Source organism: Vitis vinifera, chromosome 12 (genome assembly GCF_030704535.1).
Source record: "Vitis vinifera cultivar Pinot Noir 40024 chromosome 12, ASM3070453v1".
NCBI classification, from domain to species: domain Eukaryota; kingdom Viridiplantae; phylum Streptophyta; class Magnoliopsida; order Vitales; family Vitaceae; genus Vitis; species Vitis vinifera.
In genome coordinates, this window is record NC_081816.1 from 19,127,063 (window position 1) to 19,149,937 (window position 22,875).

The 22,875-nt window shown below is 33.1% G+C and overlaps 1 protein-coding gene and 1 long non-coding RNA gene across 3 annotated transcripts; both read right to left on the reverse strand.

The window, feature by feature from the left end:
- Positions 1–13,003: 13,003 nt before the first annotated feature.
- On the reverse strand, positions 13,004–13,868 carry LOC109121480 (uncharacterized). The gene is made up of 2 exons (XM_019223447.2): positions 13,680–13,868; positions 13,004–13,571 (listed from the first exon to the last, which is right to left on the reverse strand). The coding sequence occupies exons 1-2, from the start codon at positions 13,731–13,733 to the stop codon at positions 13,203–13,205; spliced, it is 423 nt and encodes a 140-aa protein (XP_019078992.1). The 5' UTR covers positions 13,734–13,868; the 3' UTR covers positions 13,004–13,202.
- A 2,812-nt stretch (positions 13,869–16,680) lies between these two features.
- Positions 16,681–22,789, reverse strand: LOC109123454 (uncharacterized). Of its 2 annotated transcripts, none has more exons than XR_002031196.2 (3): positions 22,562–22,789; positions 22,255–22,374; positions 16,681–16,761 (listed from the first exon to the last, which is right to left on the reverse strand). It is a non-coding gene; the product is annotated as an uncharacterized LOC109123454 (long non-coding RNA). The 2 variants fall into 2 exon arrangements; XR_009467185.1 differs by lacking the exon at positions 16,681–16,761 and adding an exon at positions 20,126–20,206.
- Between the last annotated feature and the right edge of the window lie 86 nt (positions 22,790–22,875).

The following is a 22,875-nucleotide window of genomic DNA, read 5'->3' on the forward strand; positions in this document are numbered from 1 at the left end:
TTGATATTATCATCCAGAACATCTCATTTTAGTGTGGATTAATATTTTATCAAAAAAATTTACCTCTTTAAAAAAAATTGATATATTTAAAAAAATTGAAATATAACCTTAATGGGATATAATAACAAAGATTTTAATTTAATAATAAGATGCGTATAAAAAGTGAAAATTATTTTTTAAATTAAAAATTAAATTATCTCATTTCATCAAATGTTTCTTTTATCTAATATCACCGTTAATGGAAAAAAACTATTTTATGCCTACATGAAGCCATTGTAAATCATTAAAACTATGTTTGGTTGGTAGAATATAGTATGAGATGAGATCAGAAAAAAGAATATTATATATTATTTCATATTTGGTTAGTGGATGAGATATGATAAGTTATCTCATTAATTATCATATCTTATATTCAACCAAATACGAGATAAGATAAGTGATGAGATATATTATTCAACTTTTTTTTTCCTTCTACATGATATATGTTAATCTCATACTAAGATATGAGATATGCATATCCGATGTATCTTAGATTTATTTTTATTTTTATTTTTATCATTTTTTTAATTTTTTTTATATACTCATTTTTCAAAATAATTTTTTTATTATAAATTAAATTTATGACTAAAAAAGAAAAACTAATATATGTTATAATTGTAGTAGTGAATGCCACCACATTAATGTTAATTAAGTATTATTTATGACTTCCATTAATACTCATTAATGGAAGCCATTAATGTTATTTATGAGTTTCATTAATATTCATTAATGGGGATATTAATGGAAGCCATTTGGAAAGCCTATAAAAGGGCTTCCCGTCTCCTGTAATACATATCCCGAGAAAAAGAAAGAAAAGTTCTTCATCTCATTCTCTCTCCCTCTCTCCCTCTCTTTCTTTCACTTTCTCAATTCTCTTCTTTGATTCCTTCTTCCATATTATATATCAAAGTAAGATATATTTTTCTCTACTACTTTGATTTACATTATATTTGTCCTTGTTTTACAACACGTTATCAGCACGAATTGCTCTAAAGGTAATTCTCGTATCTTGAACTTGAAGTTATTTATATAGAATTAAATTTTACATATTTATATTATTATTGATTTGTTTTGTTACATATTGTTAAAAGTTATAAACAAATTATTTGATTTTGTTTATAATCAAAGTTATACCAATGCTATCAAGTTATTATAACTGATTCTAATAATATTGTTTTGTCATATATATGAAGTTATTTGACAATGTTGAATATCACAAAACTCGAATTTGTGGCACTTGACATTTCGAGAAAGAACTATCTATCTTGGATCCTTGATGCTGAATTACATCTTGATGAAATGAACCTTGGAGCTACGATCAAACAAGGAAATCAAGCATCCCTGCAGGATCGCGCAAAAGCATTGATTTTCCTTCGCCATCACCTCCATGAAGGTTTAAAAAATGAGTATCTTACGGTAAAGGACCCTTTTACTCTATGGAGTAATTTGAAGAAAAGATATGACCACCAGAAAACTGTGATTCTCCCAAAAGCTCGATATGATTGGATGCACCTAAGGTTGCAAGATTTTAAAACTGTTAGTGAATACAACTCTGCACTTTTCAAAATCAGCTCTCAATTAAAGTGTGTGGAGAAAAAATCACAGAAGAAAACATGTTAGAGAAAACTTTTACTACGTTTCATGCCTCGAATGTGCTCCTGCAGCAGCAATATCGAGAGCGTAGATTTACAAAATATTCTGAATTAATATCATGTCTTCTTGTTGCTGAACAAAATAATGAGCTTTTGATGAGAAATCACCAGTCTCGTCCAACTGGATCTGAACCATTCCCTGAAGTGAATGCAATATCGTCCCAAACTCGTGGACGTGGACGAGAACGAGGACGTGGTCATGGTCGTGGAAGAAATCCCCGATACCATGGTTCTTATAGTAATAATTCTCAGAAAATGAAAGTCTCATTGCACCACCATAAGTGGAACAATACTGAGACAATACAAGAAAATGGGAAGCGCTTACAAGATAAACCTCCTAAGAACCATGAGAATAATTGTTATAGATGTGGTATGAAGGGGCATTGGTCGCGTACCTGTCGTACGCCCAAACATTTGGTCGACCTTTACCAAGCATCAATAAAAGCTAAAGGAAAAGAGATAGAGATTAACTTTACCGATGGTGATGGATTGGACCTAACCTACTATTACATTGATTTCTTTGGAGGTCCCAATGAAAAAACATACCATTTGATAAATGATGAGAAAATTAACATTGATTGATGTTACTTTATATATGAAATAATATATTATTATGTCTTATATTTACATCTGATTTACTTTGTTATTTACATTATGCCTTGTTTTTTTTGTTATATCTGAAATCCATGTGTTATTTGGTCTCAAGATGAATGAGGATGATGTATGTCTTGCAAACTGTGCAACCACGCACACAATTCTTCGAGATAAAAGATATTTCCTCGAATTGACATTAATAAAAGCTAATGTAAGTACCATATCTGGTACTACAAACTTAGTTGAAGGCTCTGGAAAAGCAAACATAACGTTGCCAAATGGAACTAGATTCCATATAAATGACGCGTTATATTCTAGCAAATCCAGAAGAAATTTGCTCAGTTTTAAAGATATCCGCAGAAATGGATATCATATTGAAACTATGAATGAAGATAATGTAGAATATCTTTACATTACTTCCATTATATCTGGCCAGAAGCTTATAATGGAAAAACTCTCGGCTTTCTCCTCTGGGTTGTATCATACAACTATAAAGCCAATTGAATCATATGTTGTCGTGAACCAGAAGTTCAACAACCCAAAAGTTTTTGTCCTTTGGCATGATAGGCTAGGTCACCCAGGGTCTTCAATGATGCGTCGAATAATCGAACACTCACATGGGCATCCACTAAAGAACTAGAAGATTCTTTCGCCCAATGAATACTCATGTGTTGCCTGCTCACAAGGTAAATTGATAATCAAACCATCTTTTACTAAAGTCATATCTGAGTCACCAATCTTTTTAGAAAGAATACATGAGGACATATGTGGGTCTATCCATCCACCATGTGGACCATTCCGTTATTTTATGATCTTAATAGATGCTTCTACTAGGTGGTCACATGTTTGTCTCCTTTCTACATGTAACGTAGCCTTTGCTAGACTCATTGCACAAATAATCAGATTACGAGCACAATTTCCATATTATCCAATTAAGACAATACGTCTTGATAATGCTGGCGAATTTACTTCTCAAACATTCATTGACTATTGCATGTCAGTAGGGATAAATATTGAGCATCCTGTTGCTCATACTCATATCCAAAATGGTTTAGCAGAATCCTTCATCAAACATCTCCAATTAATAGCTCGACCATTACTAATGAAAACCAAATTACCTACTTCCGCCTGGGGACATGCTATTATGCATGTTGCGGTTTTAGTCCGTATTCGACCTACAACTTACCATGAATACTCCCCTTCACAACTTGTGCTTGGAAAACAACCAAATATCTCTCACTTACGAATCTTTGGTTGTGTAGTATATGTACCAATTGCACCTACACAACGCACTAAAATGGGTCCCCAACGAAGACTTGGGTTTTATGTAGGTTTTGATTCTCCATTTATCATAAGATATCTTGAACCTTTGACAGACGATGTTTTTACAGCCCGCTTTGCGGATTGTCATTTTAATGAGAGTGTTTTCCCATCATTAGGGGGAGAAAAGTCGATTCCTAAAGAACGACGAGAAATTAGTTGGAAGGCATCTACTATGACCCATCTTGATCCTCATATAAATCAATGCGAACTAGAAGTTCAAAGGATCATTCATTTGCAAAATCTTGCAAATCAATTACCAGATGCATTCATTGATATAAAGAAAGTGACAAAGTCACATATCCCGGCTGCAAATATTCCAACACGGATTGATGCCCATGTAGGACAGTTAACAAATGAATCTAAGATACGCCTGAAGCGTGGTAGACCTGTCGGCTCAAAGGATGTAACTCCCCGGAAGAGGAGAACCCAAGAAAAACTTGGCACTCTAGAAGAGACCATCAAAATGACGGATCAGTTTAAAATTGATAAATCTATAGCCCTAGAAGAGGCATAAATAATGCAGAAAGCCCTTGAAGAGGCACATATTGAACAAGAAGCCCCTGAAGAGGCACAGATACTTGAAAATTGTAAGATCTCAGTAAGTTATGTACAAACGGGAGAAAAATGGGATCAAAATAATATTGTTATTAACAATATTTTTGCTTTCCAAGTGGCCTCTGATATTATAAGAAATGATGAAGATCCCGAACCACGACATGTGGAAGAATGTCGACATAGAAATGATTGGCCAAAATGGAAAGAAGCTATACAGGTAGAATTAAACTCATTAACAAAACGAGAAGTTTTTGGACCTGTAGTCCAAACACCTGAAGATGTAAAGCATGTTGGGTACAAATGGGTATTTGTACGAAAGTGCAATGAGAATAATGAGATCATAAGATATAAAGCGCGATTAGTAGCACAAGGTTTCTTGCAGAGACCTGGTATTGACTACGAGGAAACATATTCTCCCGTCATGGACGCAATCACATTTCGTTTCTTAATTAGTTTGGCAGTCTCAGAATGACTGGATATGCGTCTCATGGATGTTATTACAACATATTTATACGGATCCATGGATTATGATATATACATGAAAATCCCCGAAGGATTTAAATTGCCTGAAGCAAATAATATAAAGCCTCGTAGCATGTACTCAATCAAGTTACAACGATCCTTGTATGGATTAAAGCAATCTGGATGCATGTGGTACAATCGCCTTAGCGAATACTTGCTAAAAGAAGGGTATGTGAATAACCTTATATGCCCATGCATCTTCATTAAGAAATTAGAAATCGGATTTGCAATTATTGTAGTGTATGTTGATGACTTAAATCTTGTTGGAACTCCTGAAGAGCTCACAAGAACAACAAATTACTTGAAAAAGGAATTTGAGATGAAAGATCTTGGAAAAACAAAATTTTGTCTCGGCCTGCAGATCGAGCATTTTCCAAATGGAGTTTTAGTACATCAATCAACATACATTAAGAAAGTTTTGAAGCGTTTTTATATGGATAAAGTGCATCCTTTAAGTTTTCCAATGGTTGTCCGATCACTTGATGTGAAAAAGGACCCATTTCGTCCTTGCGAAAAGGATGAAGAGTTACTTGGTTCTGAAGTACCATATCTTAGTGTTATTGGTGCACTTATGTATCTTGCCAATTGTATACGTCCAGACATTGCTTTTTCTGTCAATTTATTAGCAAAATACAATTCCGCTCCAACTCGAAGACATTGGAATGGTATCAAACATATATTGCGTTATCTTCGCAGAACTACTGATATGGGTTTATTTTACTCAAGGGAATCAAAGCAACAATTGCTTGGATATGCAGATGTAGGATATCTTTCAGATCCACATAAAGGCAGGTCACAAACAGGGTATGTGTTTAATTGCAATGGTACTGCTATTTCATGGAGATCTGTCAAACAAACAATGGTGGCCACATCATCAAATCATTCAGAAATGCTGGCAATTCATGAAGCAAATCGTGAATGTATATGGCTAAGATCTATGATCCAGCATATTCGGGAATCATGTGGACTCTCCTCTATTAAAGGTGACCCGACAATATTATTTGAAGATAATGCTGCATGCATTACACAAATAACATGGGGTTATATTAAAAGAGATAGAACTAAACACATTTCACCAAAATTCTTTTATACACATGAACTACAGAAGAGTGGTGAAATTGATGTGCAAGAAATACGCTCAAGTGATAATCTAGCAGATTTATTCACAAAATCATTGCTAACCTCAACATTCAAGAAGTTAATACACAGGATTGGAATGCGTCAACTCAAGGATATCGACATGAGGGGGAGTATGCTTGTAAAAGGGTGTTAGTGTACTGTACTATTTTTTTCCCTCGTCCAGGTTTTATCCTACTGGGTTTTACTGGCAAGGTTTTTTAACGAGGTAGTCCTAATATACCAAAAAAAGAATATTGTACTTTTTTTCCTTCGTTAGGTTTTTCCTATAAGGTTTTTTTACTAGCAAGATTTTAATGAGGCATATTCTTTCAATGTGGTGGACATCCAAGGGGGAGTGTTATAATTGTAGTAGTGAATGCCACCACATTAATGTTAATTAAGTATTATTTATGACTTCCATTAATACTCATTAATGGAAGCCATTAATGTTATTTATGAGTTTCATTAATATTCATTAATGGGGATATTAATGGAAGCCATTTGGAAAGCCTATAAAAGGGCTTCCCGTCTCCTATAATACATATCCCGAGAAAAAGAAAGAAAAGTTCTTCCTCTCATTCTCTCTCTCTTTCTTTCACTTTCTCAATTCTCTTCTTTGATTTCTTCTTCCATATTATATATCAAAGTAAGATATATTTTATCTCTACTACTTTGATTTACATTATATTTGTCCTTGTTTTACAATAATATATAATATATAATTTTTTTATATTGAATAATATAATATAAAAAATTTTATTTATAAAGTTTAAATATTTTAATCATGAATATGGTTAAATATAAAAGAAATTTCAAAATTTTAAATACGAAATATTGGAATGTGATATAATTTTTATTTTAAACATTGAAAATAATGTATATTTCATATTATTCTTTTATTCATTTCACAAATTAAATATAAACATAATATAATATAACATATTTCATGGGATAAGTTGCCTTAAAAATCATATCCTATGATATGTATTTCTTATTTAATGAGATATGATATCCTAGAAGAAATATATCTTATCCTATCCTATCCTATCCTATCCTGCCAACTAAATAGCTTAAGTTAATTTTTATATATTACAAGTGTTATTAATTATAAAATACACATTCTAATATAAGAAATTAAAAGTGAAAATGAGTGAATATATTTGACCTGCTAATTAGGTTTTTAGTGAATACTGAAAAAATGAAAATATAAAAAAATATTATGAATATGTTTGGTTCCCAAAAAATTTGAGGGAAAATACAAAGAAAAAAAAATGGAGAGGGAAAGTAGAAGGAAATGAAAATAAAAAATAAGTTTAAATTTAATAAATTATTTTTATATATTTCTTCAAATTCATTTTTCTATCTTTATTATGGTAAGATAAATAATTAAAAATATATAAATTTTAAATTAATTTTAATTATATTTGATTTTCTTTTATATTTTTTATAGTAAAACCAAATATGAGAAAACCATTTTTCTTAATATCTTTTTTTTCTTTCCCTACTATTTTTTGGAAATCAAACATAACCTACGGGATAAACATGAAGTTATGTCTAAAAATTAAAATTTATTTAATTTTAGTGTAAAATGATAAAAGAAATTATTAATAATCATAACAATTGCACGATGAATTCATATTTTGTTATTTGTGAACCACATCCATCAACTAATTAATTATATAAAAAGATTTGTGTGTACAAAATTAATGAAAAAACTAATCCAAGATGGTTCAAAGAAATTGCATGAAATAATATTTCAACGTAGACAAATAATAATATTTTTGTAAAATTTTCACCAAATTATAATCAAATTAGTATATTTATTATATATTATTTAACAATTTTTAGAATCCAGGTTATAATCAATATGATCTTTTTTTCTTTTTTTTTTCTCTTTTACTTAATCATCCAAATATAGAAGATAAATGAGAAAATATTATAAATAAGAAAAAAATCTATAAATATTATATCGATTCTCATCTTTATTAAGGATTATTGGACGTACTCTGCCCTTTCAAAAATCAATCTGTGCATAACATGCACATATTCACACTTACACTTTAGAAGTGTAAGGTTAAATGTGCTTAGTCAAAATTTTGTGTTTCGTGCTATTGTTGATTAACAAAAGGTAATTTATCAATTAGGTGGTTTTATAATACGGAAAAGTGAGTTTTGATTCGTTAATTTGAAAAAATATAGAATAATTTTTAAAAAATAATATTTTAAATAAAAATTTATTTTTTATATTTATTAAAAATAACTTTTATCTATAATATTTTATCTTCAATAATAATTTTTAAAAATAAATTCAAATATATTATTAGAAACAAAGTTTTAAAAAAATTTGTTTTTCTTAATTAAAAAAAGCGATTTAAGATACTTTTTCGATAAATCTAATGACATAAAAGATAATTTGTACGTACCCCAAAAGCACTTCCCCGAGCTTAGGAGAAGATAAGGATAAGAAAAAAGGAGTAAGCATGTTATTATTGAAAGTGTTTTTTTAAAATAAATTTTTAGTATTATCTAAGAGTAAAACTAATGGTGATTAGAAAATAAAAAATAAAAAATAAAAAAAAAAGAAAGAATCATAACAATGGATGCAATCAATTGAGAATTTAAGAATTAAGACAATTCATTATTCATACTTTTTACGGCTGTACTTAGGAGAAGAATCACAAGATTAACTATTGCCATATTATAACTCTAATATCAAGTTGCACTCCAAGAGAGAATTTAATATCAGGGCTTCTCATTTATAATTTCCCACAACATAACAAAATTTCCCTATTTTTACTGGAAGATAAATAAGGATTTCACATAATTTGACATTACCTCTAAAAAAAATAAAAATAATGGCTAAAACAACATAAATGATTAATTAAATCACAATATATGCAATATTATATTTGAAAAAGGAGATTAAGATTTTAAAAAAAAATTATAGGATTTATTTTAAATAATTGTCTTTTACAAAACTAAGATAAATAGTAATAATAATAAGAGGTATTGATAAGTTTTAAAAAAAATTAACAAATAAGGATTAAAAAATAAAGAACTTGTTATATTACAAACCTATCACATTTTAAGATACATATTGGAAATATAAATTATATTATATAATTATTATTTTCAATATGAAAAATATCTTAGTTACTATGATTTATCATAATAGGAAAGTGAAATATTATTGAAGGTAGAGATACCCGAAAAATCCCATCTCATTATCAACCCTATTCCCAATATTCTCCATCTATTCATTGTATTTTTAATTATTTCTTAAAATACCATAAAAAAAATATTTTAGACACTTTAAATTTATTTTTAAAATTTTATTTTGTTTCAGATATATATATATATTATAATATGTTGATTCTTGGGTTAAAAAAACACTATTTTCAGCACAAAATTCTTCCAATGTGATTTTAAAAATTGAAGAACTTTTTTTTCTTTTTGAAGAATAAAAATTGTTTTTAACCCCCTTCCAAAATGAAAGCTTATGGTAGGCAATTGCAATAATCACACAAGTTCACAATGTTCCTTAATTGATGGCTAGAAATTGCACTTTTAGATGAAAATTGGACTAGATTTTTAACCTCAATTCTATTTTGGAAAAACAATTCCTCAACAAGAAACCTTAGCTGAAGAAAAAAAAGCTCAATTTACCAACCATTCAACCAAACCCTCAGAGATAACGACAGAGCAGGAATTCCTCGAGAGGTAAGTGAAATACCTAGAGTTTCCTAACGGCAACGTCCTCGGAAGCGTCGGTGACGCTAATGAATGTGTCAATAGCCTTCTGATTGCGAAATTTCGTTATTTAAGTGTGTTTGGGGAAGTATCTGGGACCTTCTAATATAATTTGAGAATTTAAAAGAAAAAACAAACAAATAATTTGAGAGAACCCTTGAAACAGAAAACAACCTTTTCATGAATTGAAAATAGAAAAGATTAATAAAGTATAAATTTCACGGGAAAATGGCTCCAATTCACGCTAAAACTGAATAGACACAAGTAATTTCTAGATCTAAAAAACTCGGAGACAGAAAATAACGAAATATCGAGATCTTACCCAATGCAATGGGTGCCCAAAGTACAAATGGTAAACCAAAAAACCAATTATGATGTATCTATATAGTTTTTAGAGGGCTCCGGTATTGGCATTCCTACATTTACAAACAAAAATCAAAATAAGAACAGTTATATTATAAAGTTTGAGTCATGATGAGAATGTCTTATGATCACATCTCTTTTTCTAGCAGCCACGATTCTGAATTGTAACATTGCTCATGTCTTTATGGTTGTCAACCATCTTGTTTTCCAATTGTTGCCTGCAATTAAAAAATAATAATAATAATAATAACGTTATTTTTATCTGTATTGTTGAAAGTAGCAGAAAACAGAAGCACCTAATGAAATTCACAACACAACAAAAAAAGAAAGTCAATAGTATGATGGTAGCTCTTTCACATGATACTAACAACTTTAACATAAATATCCAAACCATCCAAGAAATGAGAACTTACAACTAGCATGTGCAAATGAGATCGCATTAATGAGGAGAACCTTGGTATTTTCTTGTTCTTCTTTTCTCAGTGCTTTCCCAGCTTGCGAACCACCTCCAGATTCTGCACCATTAAATTTCCAATTATAAAGCCTACATGCTCAAATATTCAAACAATAAGCCTCTATATGTTTCAGCAGATATAATTCTGGTATAAAGTTTTCAGTAATAAACTATCAAAATCACTTGACAAGGTGTTTATCACAAAAAAAAAAATTAATAAATAAAATACTTCACAGGGTATTCATTCTAGTGTGTCTTCTCTTATCAAAACTCACAAGGACATTAATTTATTAGCTTGGTTCATATGTATTTAATTGTGATTCTAGGAAAAAGTTTACTTTTATGCCTGAGTATTTTTTATTGGAAAGGTAATTCCCTCAAATATAAATTTTCAAGAGAAACAAACAACAGAGAAAAAAATAGAGGGCGCCACCTTCTGATTATGCACTGCCGACACTACCAGCCCCACTCTCATGCAAGTACGGTTCCATCATTGACCTTGCCTGTCCAAGGTGACCTCTATTAATCAAATTCGACATGCCTTCAAGACCTTATCTCTAGCATTGTTTGCCGCATTAGTAACCAAAGTAACAACCAGCCTCAATCGATATAGATGCATCTTGTCCTGCACAACACACACCAAAATCATAGGCTGGTTTGGTAAAAATTCAAATAAACCAATTTCTAAAGTCTTGGTCGCACTTACTTTCGCGATTGAATGTGCTAGTGTCGCCCCGTTCCAATGTTCCATGTACTTGATTGCGAACATGCCACAATCATATCTACACCACCAATTGCATTACACCAATCATATGCATACATCAAGCATAAAAGACAAATACATCAGTACTGCATATTTAATGATACGTAAAATAATAACGGTTAAAGTAATCTACCTATTTAGTTGTTGCACAATTTGGGATTGCACATGCTGGAATTTTGAGACCTCCAATCGCCTGAGCATGCCATGAGCATGGAATGCTTTATCAATTGCATCAGATAAGTGTATCGATATGACACTTATCCCGTTACTCCTTCTTAAAGGCAATGAAGATAAGATTTCAACCCTTGAAGCTGGAATATTGACCACGTGCACATGCCAATGGTTGTTGTCACAGACGGGAAAAAATAGCTACACACATATTGATGACATTGCCATTAATAGGTTAGTAGGGCACTATAATATGATAATTAAATGAAACAAAGACTTTGACTATGATGCCATTGTACTAGGTTTGACGTACCATATCACAACTTGAGAAATCATGGCCCACAAATTTAGCATGAAAGAACATTCGTCACCGCTCTCTAATTTCATGCTTTTTGGCCTTTGCCGTAAGGCTGGCTAGCACCACCTGTCCATTTGTTTTTACAGCTCACCACATAGTCTCCAATTTAAAAGAATAGAGAAACGCATTAAAGAATTATGATTAAGGCCTCACGGAGAATGATAGGTCGAAATAGTGTGCGCGCGGTGGTATAGCTTGTTCTGCATTCATCATTTGGCATACCACTCCGATAATCTGAAGTACCTTGGCTCATCGTCTTTTGACAACGCATAATCCGCAACCAACCTTTCTTGTTGGCTGATTTTAGGAAATAGTTGAACACATTGAGAGACGAAAGGGGATTTGCAAATGGCGGCTGGCTTGACAAGCCTTTTCGTTGTGTGTTTAAATCTCCGCATAGAGGTAGGAGAAGGTTGTTTGCTGCCACAGCCTTCTTGAACACCCATTTGCACCTCTTTAAGTGATTGCAATTCAGCACTCTTTTGTGAAGGTGGGAATGTGTCGTGGTCAATACATGGGCCATCATCTACTGCTGCACCAGTGACTCTTTGCTTGCCAGAATGAGTGCTTGCGGCACCGGTTCCTTTTCTCATCATTTCATCACTACAAGGATGCACACCGGTTTTCCCTCGTCTTTCTTTCTTTCTACATTCACAGCTTCTTCTGGTGGGATGAGTGCACAACCACTTTTTCCTCCACTGGACCTTGCATGTAGTTTGGCAATGTCTTGTTCCACAGATGAAGCGAAGCTCATAAGATGTTCGAAATTCTGACTCAGCCGTGCTTCAATGGTCTAGTGTTAGGGAAAAGGAATATCAATTAGCACGGTCAACTAGAATGAGGATGGTGCTCAAGTTTGTTTGTGAAGTAATAAAGTCGTAGTGCCATGGCGTACCTTAGTTGGGTCATCAGAGTGTGAGCAACCCGCCTCGTATGGATGTCCATCATTATGTGCAGAAGGTTTGCTTCCCTGTATAACCTGCCCATACATCAAACAAACATTGATGATTACGTTTGAAACATAAATTAATGATAACACAAAACTACGTTTATGGAGTTGTTGAATTTTAGCATACCTGGACATGGTCATAATTGCCATAGGTGTGTATTTCGGCAGGCAAGCGCCTCTTGACTTGCTCATCTGTCCATGCAGCCGAAAGTGGACTACGGACTTCAACTTGGAAAGCTGTCATATAGAACTTGGTGATATAGAAAACCTGTGAAGTGGGAATAAAATATAAGTTGGTTAGAGAAGCTATTACAATATCAACAAAAGAAGAAATTATTTTGGTAGACGCATATGACATTAATGTGGAGAGGTTGAGAAACGAATACCTAAAGAAACAAGACACAACCTCTAATGTATGTTGGGTGACTTGTACGATAGTCCCTTATCCCATCCTCGACATATTGGAGAACAAACTTGGCCCAATTTTTGCGCACCCCCACTTCACTATCCCAAACCGTCCCACAAGTCATGCATACCTTCTTGTTTTGAGTTGGGGGCAAGGATAGTGGCACAGGCGAAAATGAGGAAGGATTTCATGAATTCTTCGCCAACGGTAAATCACGCAAATTAGCTTCCAATATTTTAATTTCGTATGTGCGGTTAGGTGTGCCACGCCTATTGTAGATGAGAATGTCAACGCCATTGTCCGGGATGCCCAACACCTCTCTAACATCTTTGGGCATGACTGGGACAACAACTTTTGTTTCCATGCATAAGCGGTGGTAGCCAATGTCGTACTTGGCGACTATCCACGTTATTAGCTCATAGCGCAATTCTTTACAACCAAGTTGCAGCAAGCCCCCGAATCCCATATCGCTGATGGCATTTTTCTTATCCATTGGGAGGGTATCCATGATTGATAGGAATTTCTTTCCCGAGCAGCGTGATTTTGGTAACTTAACCTACAACATGAAAGAAAGAAAATATATTACAAATATGTCGCAATTCCAAAGTTAAGCCTTAAGGGCAATAGTTTTAAAAGTAGGTTAAAGGGTTGTCGAATATTTTACCGCTTTAGATCTTGATGGAACATGGCTTTTCCGCTTCCTTTGTCTGTTATCCATGTGTTTAATAAATGAAGTGCTTCTTTTCCTGGAGTATTTTCAGCAATAGCGTAGACTAGTAGTTGGGGAAAATTATGCACCAAGAGATTGTGAATGGAGCATCACCGTGATAATAGCAATATAAGGGGTAGATGTTGTATCCTGCACAATGAAATGAGCAGTTTTATATATATATTCCTCATTAACAGCATAACAATCTTAAAAGACCACATGTATAGTGTTGTAGTTGTATCAGTTGATCAGAATTGATCTCAAATATAATAAAAATGAGTTCAGAGGTCAAAGAAAATTCATAAAGTTTACATAAAATAGTTGTCCCTATGTCTGTGAATGATGGATTTTAATTTACAACCTGTATAAGCTTGTTTAGTACGACAATAACATTTGTTCAAGTACTGTACAACACAGTTCTTAATAAATGGGAGCTTGATATTTATAATATACCTTAAATTGGAATAAAAAAGTATACCACTATATGGTTTTCAACAAGATTAGCCTACTAAGAAATGAAGCAAAAGGAATTATGATAACAATCTTGATGTAATATTACCCATTACAACACACCAATGATAAGTGTTACATATGTGTTCTTGGTTGGTAACAACCTTTAGAAGAGTGTTCAAAACATGTAATAGATATACAAAAAACACATAGTTTCAGTCATGGAAGAATGTGACAGCATTGCACTTAAGACAAAGGGTTCTTGTACGTTTTCCTGTTGTGCCCGGAAGTATGACATCTTGAGCAAGAGACGGTCCGTTTATCTTGAAATTAGGACTCAATGCACTTCTTTCTTGGTTTGTCAGGAGGCCGCTTGGTATGGGGAGGGTTAAGAGAGAGGAAAACTTCACCGGTGATAAATCGAACCAAACCATCATTAGGGACCATTGGCATGTCATGGGTCTCTATACCGGAGAAGGAGCCCGAGTAAATCAGCTCTTGCATTGGGAATTTGTACCAATCTTGAACAAAATCAACAACATTCTGATCGATGGAAAGAATAACGATTGTTGCATGTTCACAAGGGATGCCCAACATTTCCCAACCCCTACATGTGCAAATACGCTTCATAATGTCCACATTCAAGAAGGTGGTTCTGATAGAAACCCCAAATATTCCGTTCATGAAAGGAGTGACCAGATACACCTCACCCTTGGCAATTTTCTGTTGCACTTTTTCTTCAATTTTTGGCCCTATGCATTCCTTCCAATTGTTTGATTCCTCTTTATGTTTGACAAGCATAGAACCTAACTTAGCCATATGCTCCAATACAAATGTACAAATGAAATGATGTCTTTCATTCATTAGCCAAGCATTAAACGACTCGGCAAGGTTTGTGGTCATTTTATCCCATCTTTATTTTGGGAATTTGGACATAGCCCAATGTTTGGGTTCATTTTCTTCAACCCATTTGGCCAAAGTGTCATTGTATTTCTGTAGTTCAAACATGGAAACATTGTAATCGTGTTTTAACCTTGCATGGACAATACTATCAAGGAATTGGAGTGCATTTTCTTTACCTTTATTCCCTCTTGTGTTATGTTTGCTCAAGAAAGAGCTGAAATTTTCCTTCAAGTGACGGTAATAGTAGGCGTGGTTTTCAAGCCCAAACACTTCAGGAACACTACGAAGGAGAGTGGGATGTCTATCCAAGATAATAACGACTTTCTTATCTCCAACAACCTTCTTCAAATTTTGCAAAAACCAAGACCAATCGTCATAATTTTTTGAGCTCATCACGTCAAAGGCTAAAGGGAACATGGCGTCATTAGCATCGTATGCGGTCGTCGAAAATAACGCACCTCTATATGGCCCACTCATATGGGCGGAGTCAATAGCTATGATTGGCCGACACCCCATTGCAAACCCTTGGATAGATACCGAATGAGCAACAAAGAGTTGCTCAAAATGTCCATCACTTGAATGCCCCAACTCAACAATGCTTCCTGGATTTGTTGCAACCATTTTCTAACACATCCAAGGCAACAATTTGTAATAATATTTGGGTTCTCCATAAATGCGCTCATTTGCCTTCTCCTTGATATTCCATGCTTGAAGATACGTCAATTGCATCCCATGTTGCCTTTGAAAGTCCTTACAAATTTGGCGGGGTTGGTAATCGGGAGTGGATTGGATGACATCATCAATAAGCAATGAAGCCCAATTAGATCTCACTAAAGGTTGGCATGCGGCAACATCTTCCAAACTATGATTATGATGGTTATGAAAAGTGTGAACCTGGACGATGCTCGAATCCCCAATTGCACGAGCTGTGACTTTCCAAGGACATTTAGTAACTGTGCAAACAACTGTCATGTGTTTCATACTATTCCTCTTGAAGCGATAACGGAATCTACCAGCAATTGACATCAAATAAATGACATCACGGAACTCGGCAGCATTGGGGAAGGTATGTTCACTACCCATAATGGAATTTTCAAACCGCCTTGAGTCACGTTCGAGTATATTTGCTTCCGCACATCTATGGGAAAACCCATATGACTCAATTGTAAGAGAGTCATTACAAATATTAATTGGCAGATCGCCACTGGATGGAAGTAGATATGCAGAATTCGAACCAACAATAAGAGAAGGGACACTACAAAGGAAAATAAAAATATTCATCCATCTACATATATTTGAAGAAAAGTTAATAGACATAGTGGATTTGATGTTGGGAAGGCTATCAATACCTATTCGGTGCTATACAACCTTCAACAACTTCACTTGATGATGAGACATAGACGTGACAAAACATTTCGTTGAATCGAAACATCTTAAGTAGGGCTGCATTATCATGCAACGGTAGTAGACATGATGGCTCAAACTTGACCGTGAATTCCAATTTGATAGAATTCTGGTCAAAGTGTAGTGCATCACACAGTTTTGAAACGAAATCACTATGTGACATATGTCGGCTAACAACCATTGATTCGCTATGACCACCCTGATATTGAATAGACCCTCTAACACATTTAACTAGCTGACCACCTTCATGAATGTAGCAGAACATGTCCTCTTCCATCACCTTAATTAAATAGAAACTTGTTATAAAAAAAATGACAACAAAAGTAAATAGGGATTATGTATGAATATAATGATGAAAGAAATATGAGAAGAGAGGGTGAAGAGAAAGGCCATAAAGGGGTCATCCTTGGGCCATGTGATGGTAATCGAACGTCTAAGATTTTTTTCTTAGTGACACATAAGACATAGAGGAAACGAGGGAGAATGGATTGAAGGGCCCCTTTCTATATTCAAATCCTTAATATATACATGTATCCATAATCTAATGCCATGAAGTTGCTTAAGGAATATGAATGGTGGCTTCCTCCCTACCCACCTTTCCCATGTCCTCATCTCCAACCGATTTTCTATGTTTCTTTCTACTTCCATTCCTCATCATCCTAAAAACATAATTACATCTTATAATAGTTATCGAAAAGAACCTTTTACCAGAGACAAGACATTAATAGTTAAATGATCGCACATATCGAAGAGGGACATTCTTTTGATGCAATTAGTTTATGACTCTCACTCTCACTCTCATGTACATAACTTTCTATCTTAACTTTGTAGGTGTATACCTAGGCCTAATGTGTTTATACATGGACCTTGATTCGAAAGTGAAAAGTCCATCGTATCTTCACAAAGATCTCAATAAATCCCATATTATAGTTTTTTTTTCGAAATCAATTTGTATAATGCATCAAATTCGTTCATAGAGTTAATATTCAATCACCTCATCCTTTCAAGGTAAGAAATTGAAAGCAATTTTGGTGGACAAAGACAAAGCAAAAATATGTGGTAAACAATGAGGGGGCTGACTATAAACAAATAAGTTAATGTCTTAGTGAACATAACAGATGATAATAGTTGCACAGTTAGGAAGAAAAGTTGATTGAAGAAACATCACAATAATTATGGGTTTTCCCTACATTTGCATGATGTTCTCTCAAGAAAATGATAGAAAGACAAAAACAGACATGCAGAGAAGAAAGAAGAAGGAGCATAGGAAAAAGAGAATACCTCAAAAACAATTCCCAAGTAATCTATGAATGCTACAAAGTTAGTTTCTTCAAAAAGTCTATATATATCTGTAGTCCAACAAGGAGAAACTGAGAATGGGAAGAGAAAAAGGGACAGGAGAGGAATGTCAAAGCTTAGATATAATACATAATGAATAAGCTAAGAAGGATTAATGTTTATTGTAAATAACATAGGGCTCTTCTGGTATGTTTGAACAAGAAGAAGTTAAAGTCACTTATGTTTGGAAATAAATATGACGACAAAACAAACATTTTATATAGGTAATATTTTTGCCATCTCCTGAAAATTAAAGTGGAAACCTACAAGGATCCCACCCCAACACTTTGCTACGCCAACCAGGTTTCAAGGGCTATGAAAAGGGAGGCCAAAATAAGCATTGAAGACAAATTTTAAGAAGCAAGAACCAACAAGAAAGAATCTGGAAGCAAATATAAACAAATCTCAATCAAATTACAGCATATACCCTGACTATGTAGATTCTATCACTCAAAATATTATGTTCAACTATTGACCATTAAGCATGCGAGTAGAGGTGGCCAGAAACAACATGACAGTGAAGGGTTGATTCAAACATGAAGTTGGTTGGCAACAAAGGATTCATATAGCAGTATCAGTGAAGTAGCTGGATCAAAGACTAGTTGAATTAATTTGTTAGGTATATGCAGATATAATATAGTCTCTGCAACATATTGTGATAAGTATCCAATATGAACTTGAAGTTGTATTTGCTAATAGATAGTGCAGGCATGTGATATTCTATATAGGATTGGTGAACATTAGAAAATGCAACAAAAACCAATTGAAAACACCTCAATTATTCTAAAAATCAATATGTTTGTAGAATAATTTATGGAAACACCGTTTCAGTCAAAAGTTTGCCAAAAGTGTTTTTTAATTTAGAAAACAGTTTTATTTTCAAGAACGGTTACAAAATGGACCCTTGGTGTTTGTCATATATATATATAAACATATATATATTATTGAGTTAACTTACATTTTACTTATTTCATTCTCCCATGTATTGGATTCACTCTTTTCCAGTCCGTTAAATATAATTTTCTTACCTATGAAAGCAGAATTAACCTTTTATATCTCATTGTATTTTTTTTTTCTAATCCTAGGACAACTTCAGTTAATAAAAATATTCCATAACTTTAATAATCATCAAAGACAGAAGTTTGTGTCCATCTTCTACATCTTGGAACAACATTAAAATATCACTCTTTGAGTAGCAAAATCAAGTGTAAAAAATATTGGGAGTCAAATGCCAGGACTCATAGAAGTACAAAGTTTTCTTGTACCTTTTAGTCTCTTTTTACAGATATATTTCAGAGGATACACTAAAAGAAAATGAATAAAATAGATAAAATCCTATGTTTTCTGTTCATTGGAAAGGAAAACTCACACTGCCTACTGCCAATAACTAAAAAACATGATATTTATCAGATGTAACCCATAAAAAAAAAAAAAAAAAAAAAATCAGATGTATTGTGAGGAACTAGAAATATGAAATAGAGAACTCCACAAAATGGACAACCTCCACACTCCCAGAAGGCCATAATGCACCCCCTACCCATAGGAAGATTTCCTTAAACTATCCATACAAATATATTATAAACTTATATATATAAGAAACCATATTGACAATAACTTTTATACTCAATTCATTTATAAAACATACTGACAGGAAACTTTATATTCATTCATTTCCAAACCATACTGATAGGCACATTTATACTCGTTAATTAATAAATGTAAGAATCCATACTAATTGGCACCCTTACACTCATTCAAATATACATTTACAGGATCCTCTGAGTTAAGGAAATTAAGACAGTCATTGCTCCATTGTTCTCGTATAGAAAAGTTCAACAATTTTTTTCCATATCAGATCCCATTAATGAATTACTACAAGTTATAACCACACATGCCCACTTTAGAACCATTGAATTGAATTAGTTCACACAGTTACAACATTTTTGTGAATCATGAATAAAATTAGTAGATACTGGTGTAGTATAAAATTCCTCAGCAACTTTAAGAATGAAACAAAATTGCATCTAATATTGGTGTGCATCATGGAGGAGAGAAATCATTTAAACAACACCTAAATATCTGTAAGAAACTGAGGAAAATGAAAGAAAATAGCAAGGCATTACAAAACACTTATTAAAGAATTAAAATATAATGTATTTAATGAAAATTAACTCTTAAACTGTGAAAAATGCTTCACACAGAAAGGTTTAAAGTTTTTGCTTGATATGAAACTTATGACATGCCATGGAAAATGAATGCATGAATCATGAAAACTTTATCGTATAATCACTAAAAATAAAGAAATTCTAAATTAGAAATTTACTTGCCTGTCCATTCAATATCTTCCCCTGAACTTCCTGAGCAGCCTTCTTAAATTTCTCAATTCCCTAAAGATTTTTTTATTTTTTATTGATAGGTAAATGCAAATTGTATTAAAATTTAAAAGTATACACGAAGTATACAAGACAAACAAAAAAAAAAAAAGGTGGAAGTACATAAAAAGCAACAACCAACCCTTATTCTCAATTCCCTAAAGATAGATCAATCATCAGTATTACAAAATTCAGATTGCCATAAGAACCCTAAAAAGACATGGATGCATTATGTACACTGCAATTATATTATATGGGTTCGCCAATAAACCAGCTTGCCTATTGTTCCATGGTTTTTAAGGGCATTCCCCTTAATGTATTACAACTAGATTGGCTAGCAGTGTGTAGCTCCAACGGGATGGTCTAGCCAAAAGAGCTTGTTTGTAGTTTTTACATTGTAGCTTCTTGTTTTTTTATTCTTGTTGTTTAGTTTTTTCTTTGGTGGGAGGAGTCCTCATCCTTCTTTTGTACTTCTTATTTCTATCAATATATCTCTTTCTTGTTTCCTATCAAAAAAATAAACCAGCTTGCCTAGAGATAAAATAGGATACCGGTCTAGCATCTTACTCTCCATAAGGGGTTGTTCATTTGTTCCATGCACATGTCAAAAAGTGTGAAGTATGCATGTCAAATACAACATAACATGAAGAGAGGCATGGGGCATGAGTGCAACAAGCCTATTGTTAGATTTTAAATTCGACAAGCATACTCATTTAAGGAAGCGAAAATCTACATGCTCACTATAAGTCCCCAAAAATACATCATTTATCTGCTTATTAGTTACATGGATGTATTTGTAATAGTGAAATACTGTTCTTGGAACCAGGCATGTTATGTGTGTGTGTGTATTAATTCACCTATCCTTGATGAAATTTGACAACTACAACACCTACTAAAAATACTTGTAAACAAAGGGTGTTCCTCTCTTTGTCTCATCCCTAAAAGACCTCCCAATTTAATAGGTTCATTGTCCCTCTCCATCCCCCCCCCCCCCCCCCCCCCCCCCCCCCAACGCACACACAAAAAGTGAATACTTCAAAACCCATGAAAGGGAATATCTTCCATAATGGGCATCACTCTACCCATCTACTTATCCAACAACATTTAACCCAACTTGGGAGAGCTTCTAAGATGTTAAAAGCAGGGTTTGAAGGTCAAATGCAACTTTTAAGAGAGTATTTGGATAGAACTTTCAACAATGGCCATGTACATTCAAACATGATTTATTCACATTTTGGAAAATCAGGAAGACCCAAGGTTTTCCTCAAATATGAAGCAGAGAGAAAATTTTTATTTGATTAAAATGTTTAAAAATGTGCTAATTATCCTTCTTTTGAATAAAAGTATTTTTAAAATACAATTCCCAAACATAAAATGCAACCCGACGACAATATCTACTTCCACCTCTACTGCACAAAAGTTAATGCTATCCCAAACAAGCCTTTAAGATCAACTCTTTATGTGGAATATACAAGTGCACTAACTATAATAGGTAACACAAGGAAGGAAAAAATCCAACAACACAACCAAAAAGATAAATTAAAATTAAAAGAAGATCATAAAAGCCCTCTTTGTATTAAACTAACAACATAATTTCAAAAATAATGGTTTCAACAAGACACAAAATAATTCTCGTTAGCATTCTAGCAACATTAGACAATGAAAGAATAAGAATTTGAAATTATTTTAAATTTTAGAATATATGCCTAGCAGTGAGAAAGTTTCTGAAACTATTCATGTTCACTATTCTTTTATAGGAAAAAAAAAACACGGAGCCCTAGAACTTGTAAAGTTTTTTAAATCCATTTCTGGGGAGTTCCACAACATGTCATATAGATTTGACCTAAAGGACAAAAAAATGTCACCACAACTTCTAAGTTCTACCCATTCAGAAATATATTAAAGTTTCCCATTTTCAAAATTTTCAATATTTCTAGCAATGCTAAACTATGAACCCATAAAAACAATTCAATGAAGTCCACAAATGTTAGAATTTCATACCAAAACATCAAGCACAAGGTAAAGAAACTTAGCAATAATTATATACATATACGCACACATACCTTAAGTAATGTCTTGCCAAAACTTGCTTCCTCTTCAGCAATTATAAACTGATGTGCACTTCATATTGTTTCAGTTCAGGGAAAACATCACCCATCACCTTTACAACAATGTTTAAGAGGCTAGTTTCAAAAAACCATTAACAAAAATGGTCAGTATATAGAGTTATGAATTAGTAACAAAAACTGTGAACGAAGTTTCAAGTTGTCCTTTATGTGAAAAATTAGGAAAAAAGATACAAGAAAAACTTCATTAAATGCCTACACTGGGGAAAATTAAAAGAAACCTAAGCACCATTGTCATTTCTACCTATTGAAGAATCCTTCTTGTGCTTTCAAAACTTCACTTCCATAACGAACAGCTCTACGGAGAATATGCCTCAGAACGTATTCACGACCCTCATTGTCTATAGAGTAAGTAAGGTAGTCATGAATACTGCTTTGAAAAAAGTTACACTGAGATAATAAACAAAACAAGGAGAATTAGATCTTCATACACCACTCATCCCCAGCATCTACTTCCTCTCAACACCACTCATCCCAAATAAAAAATAAAAAATAAAAATTAAAGCACAAATTTATTATGACAAAATAATCAGCATATATTATTTCAAGTACAGGATA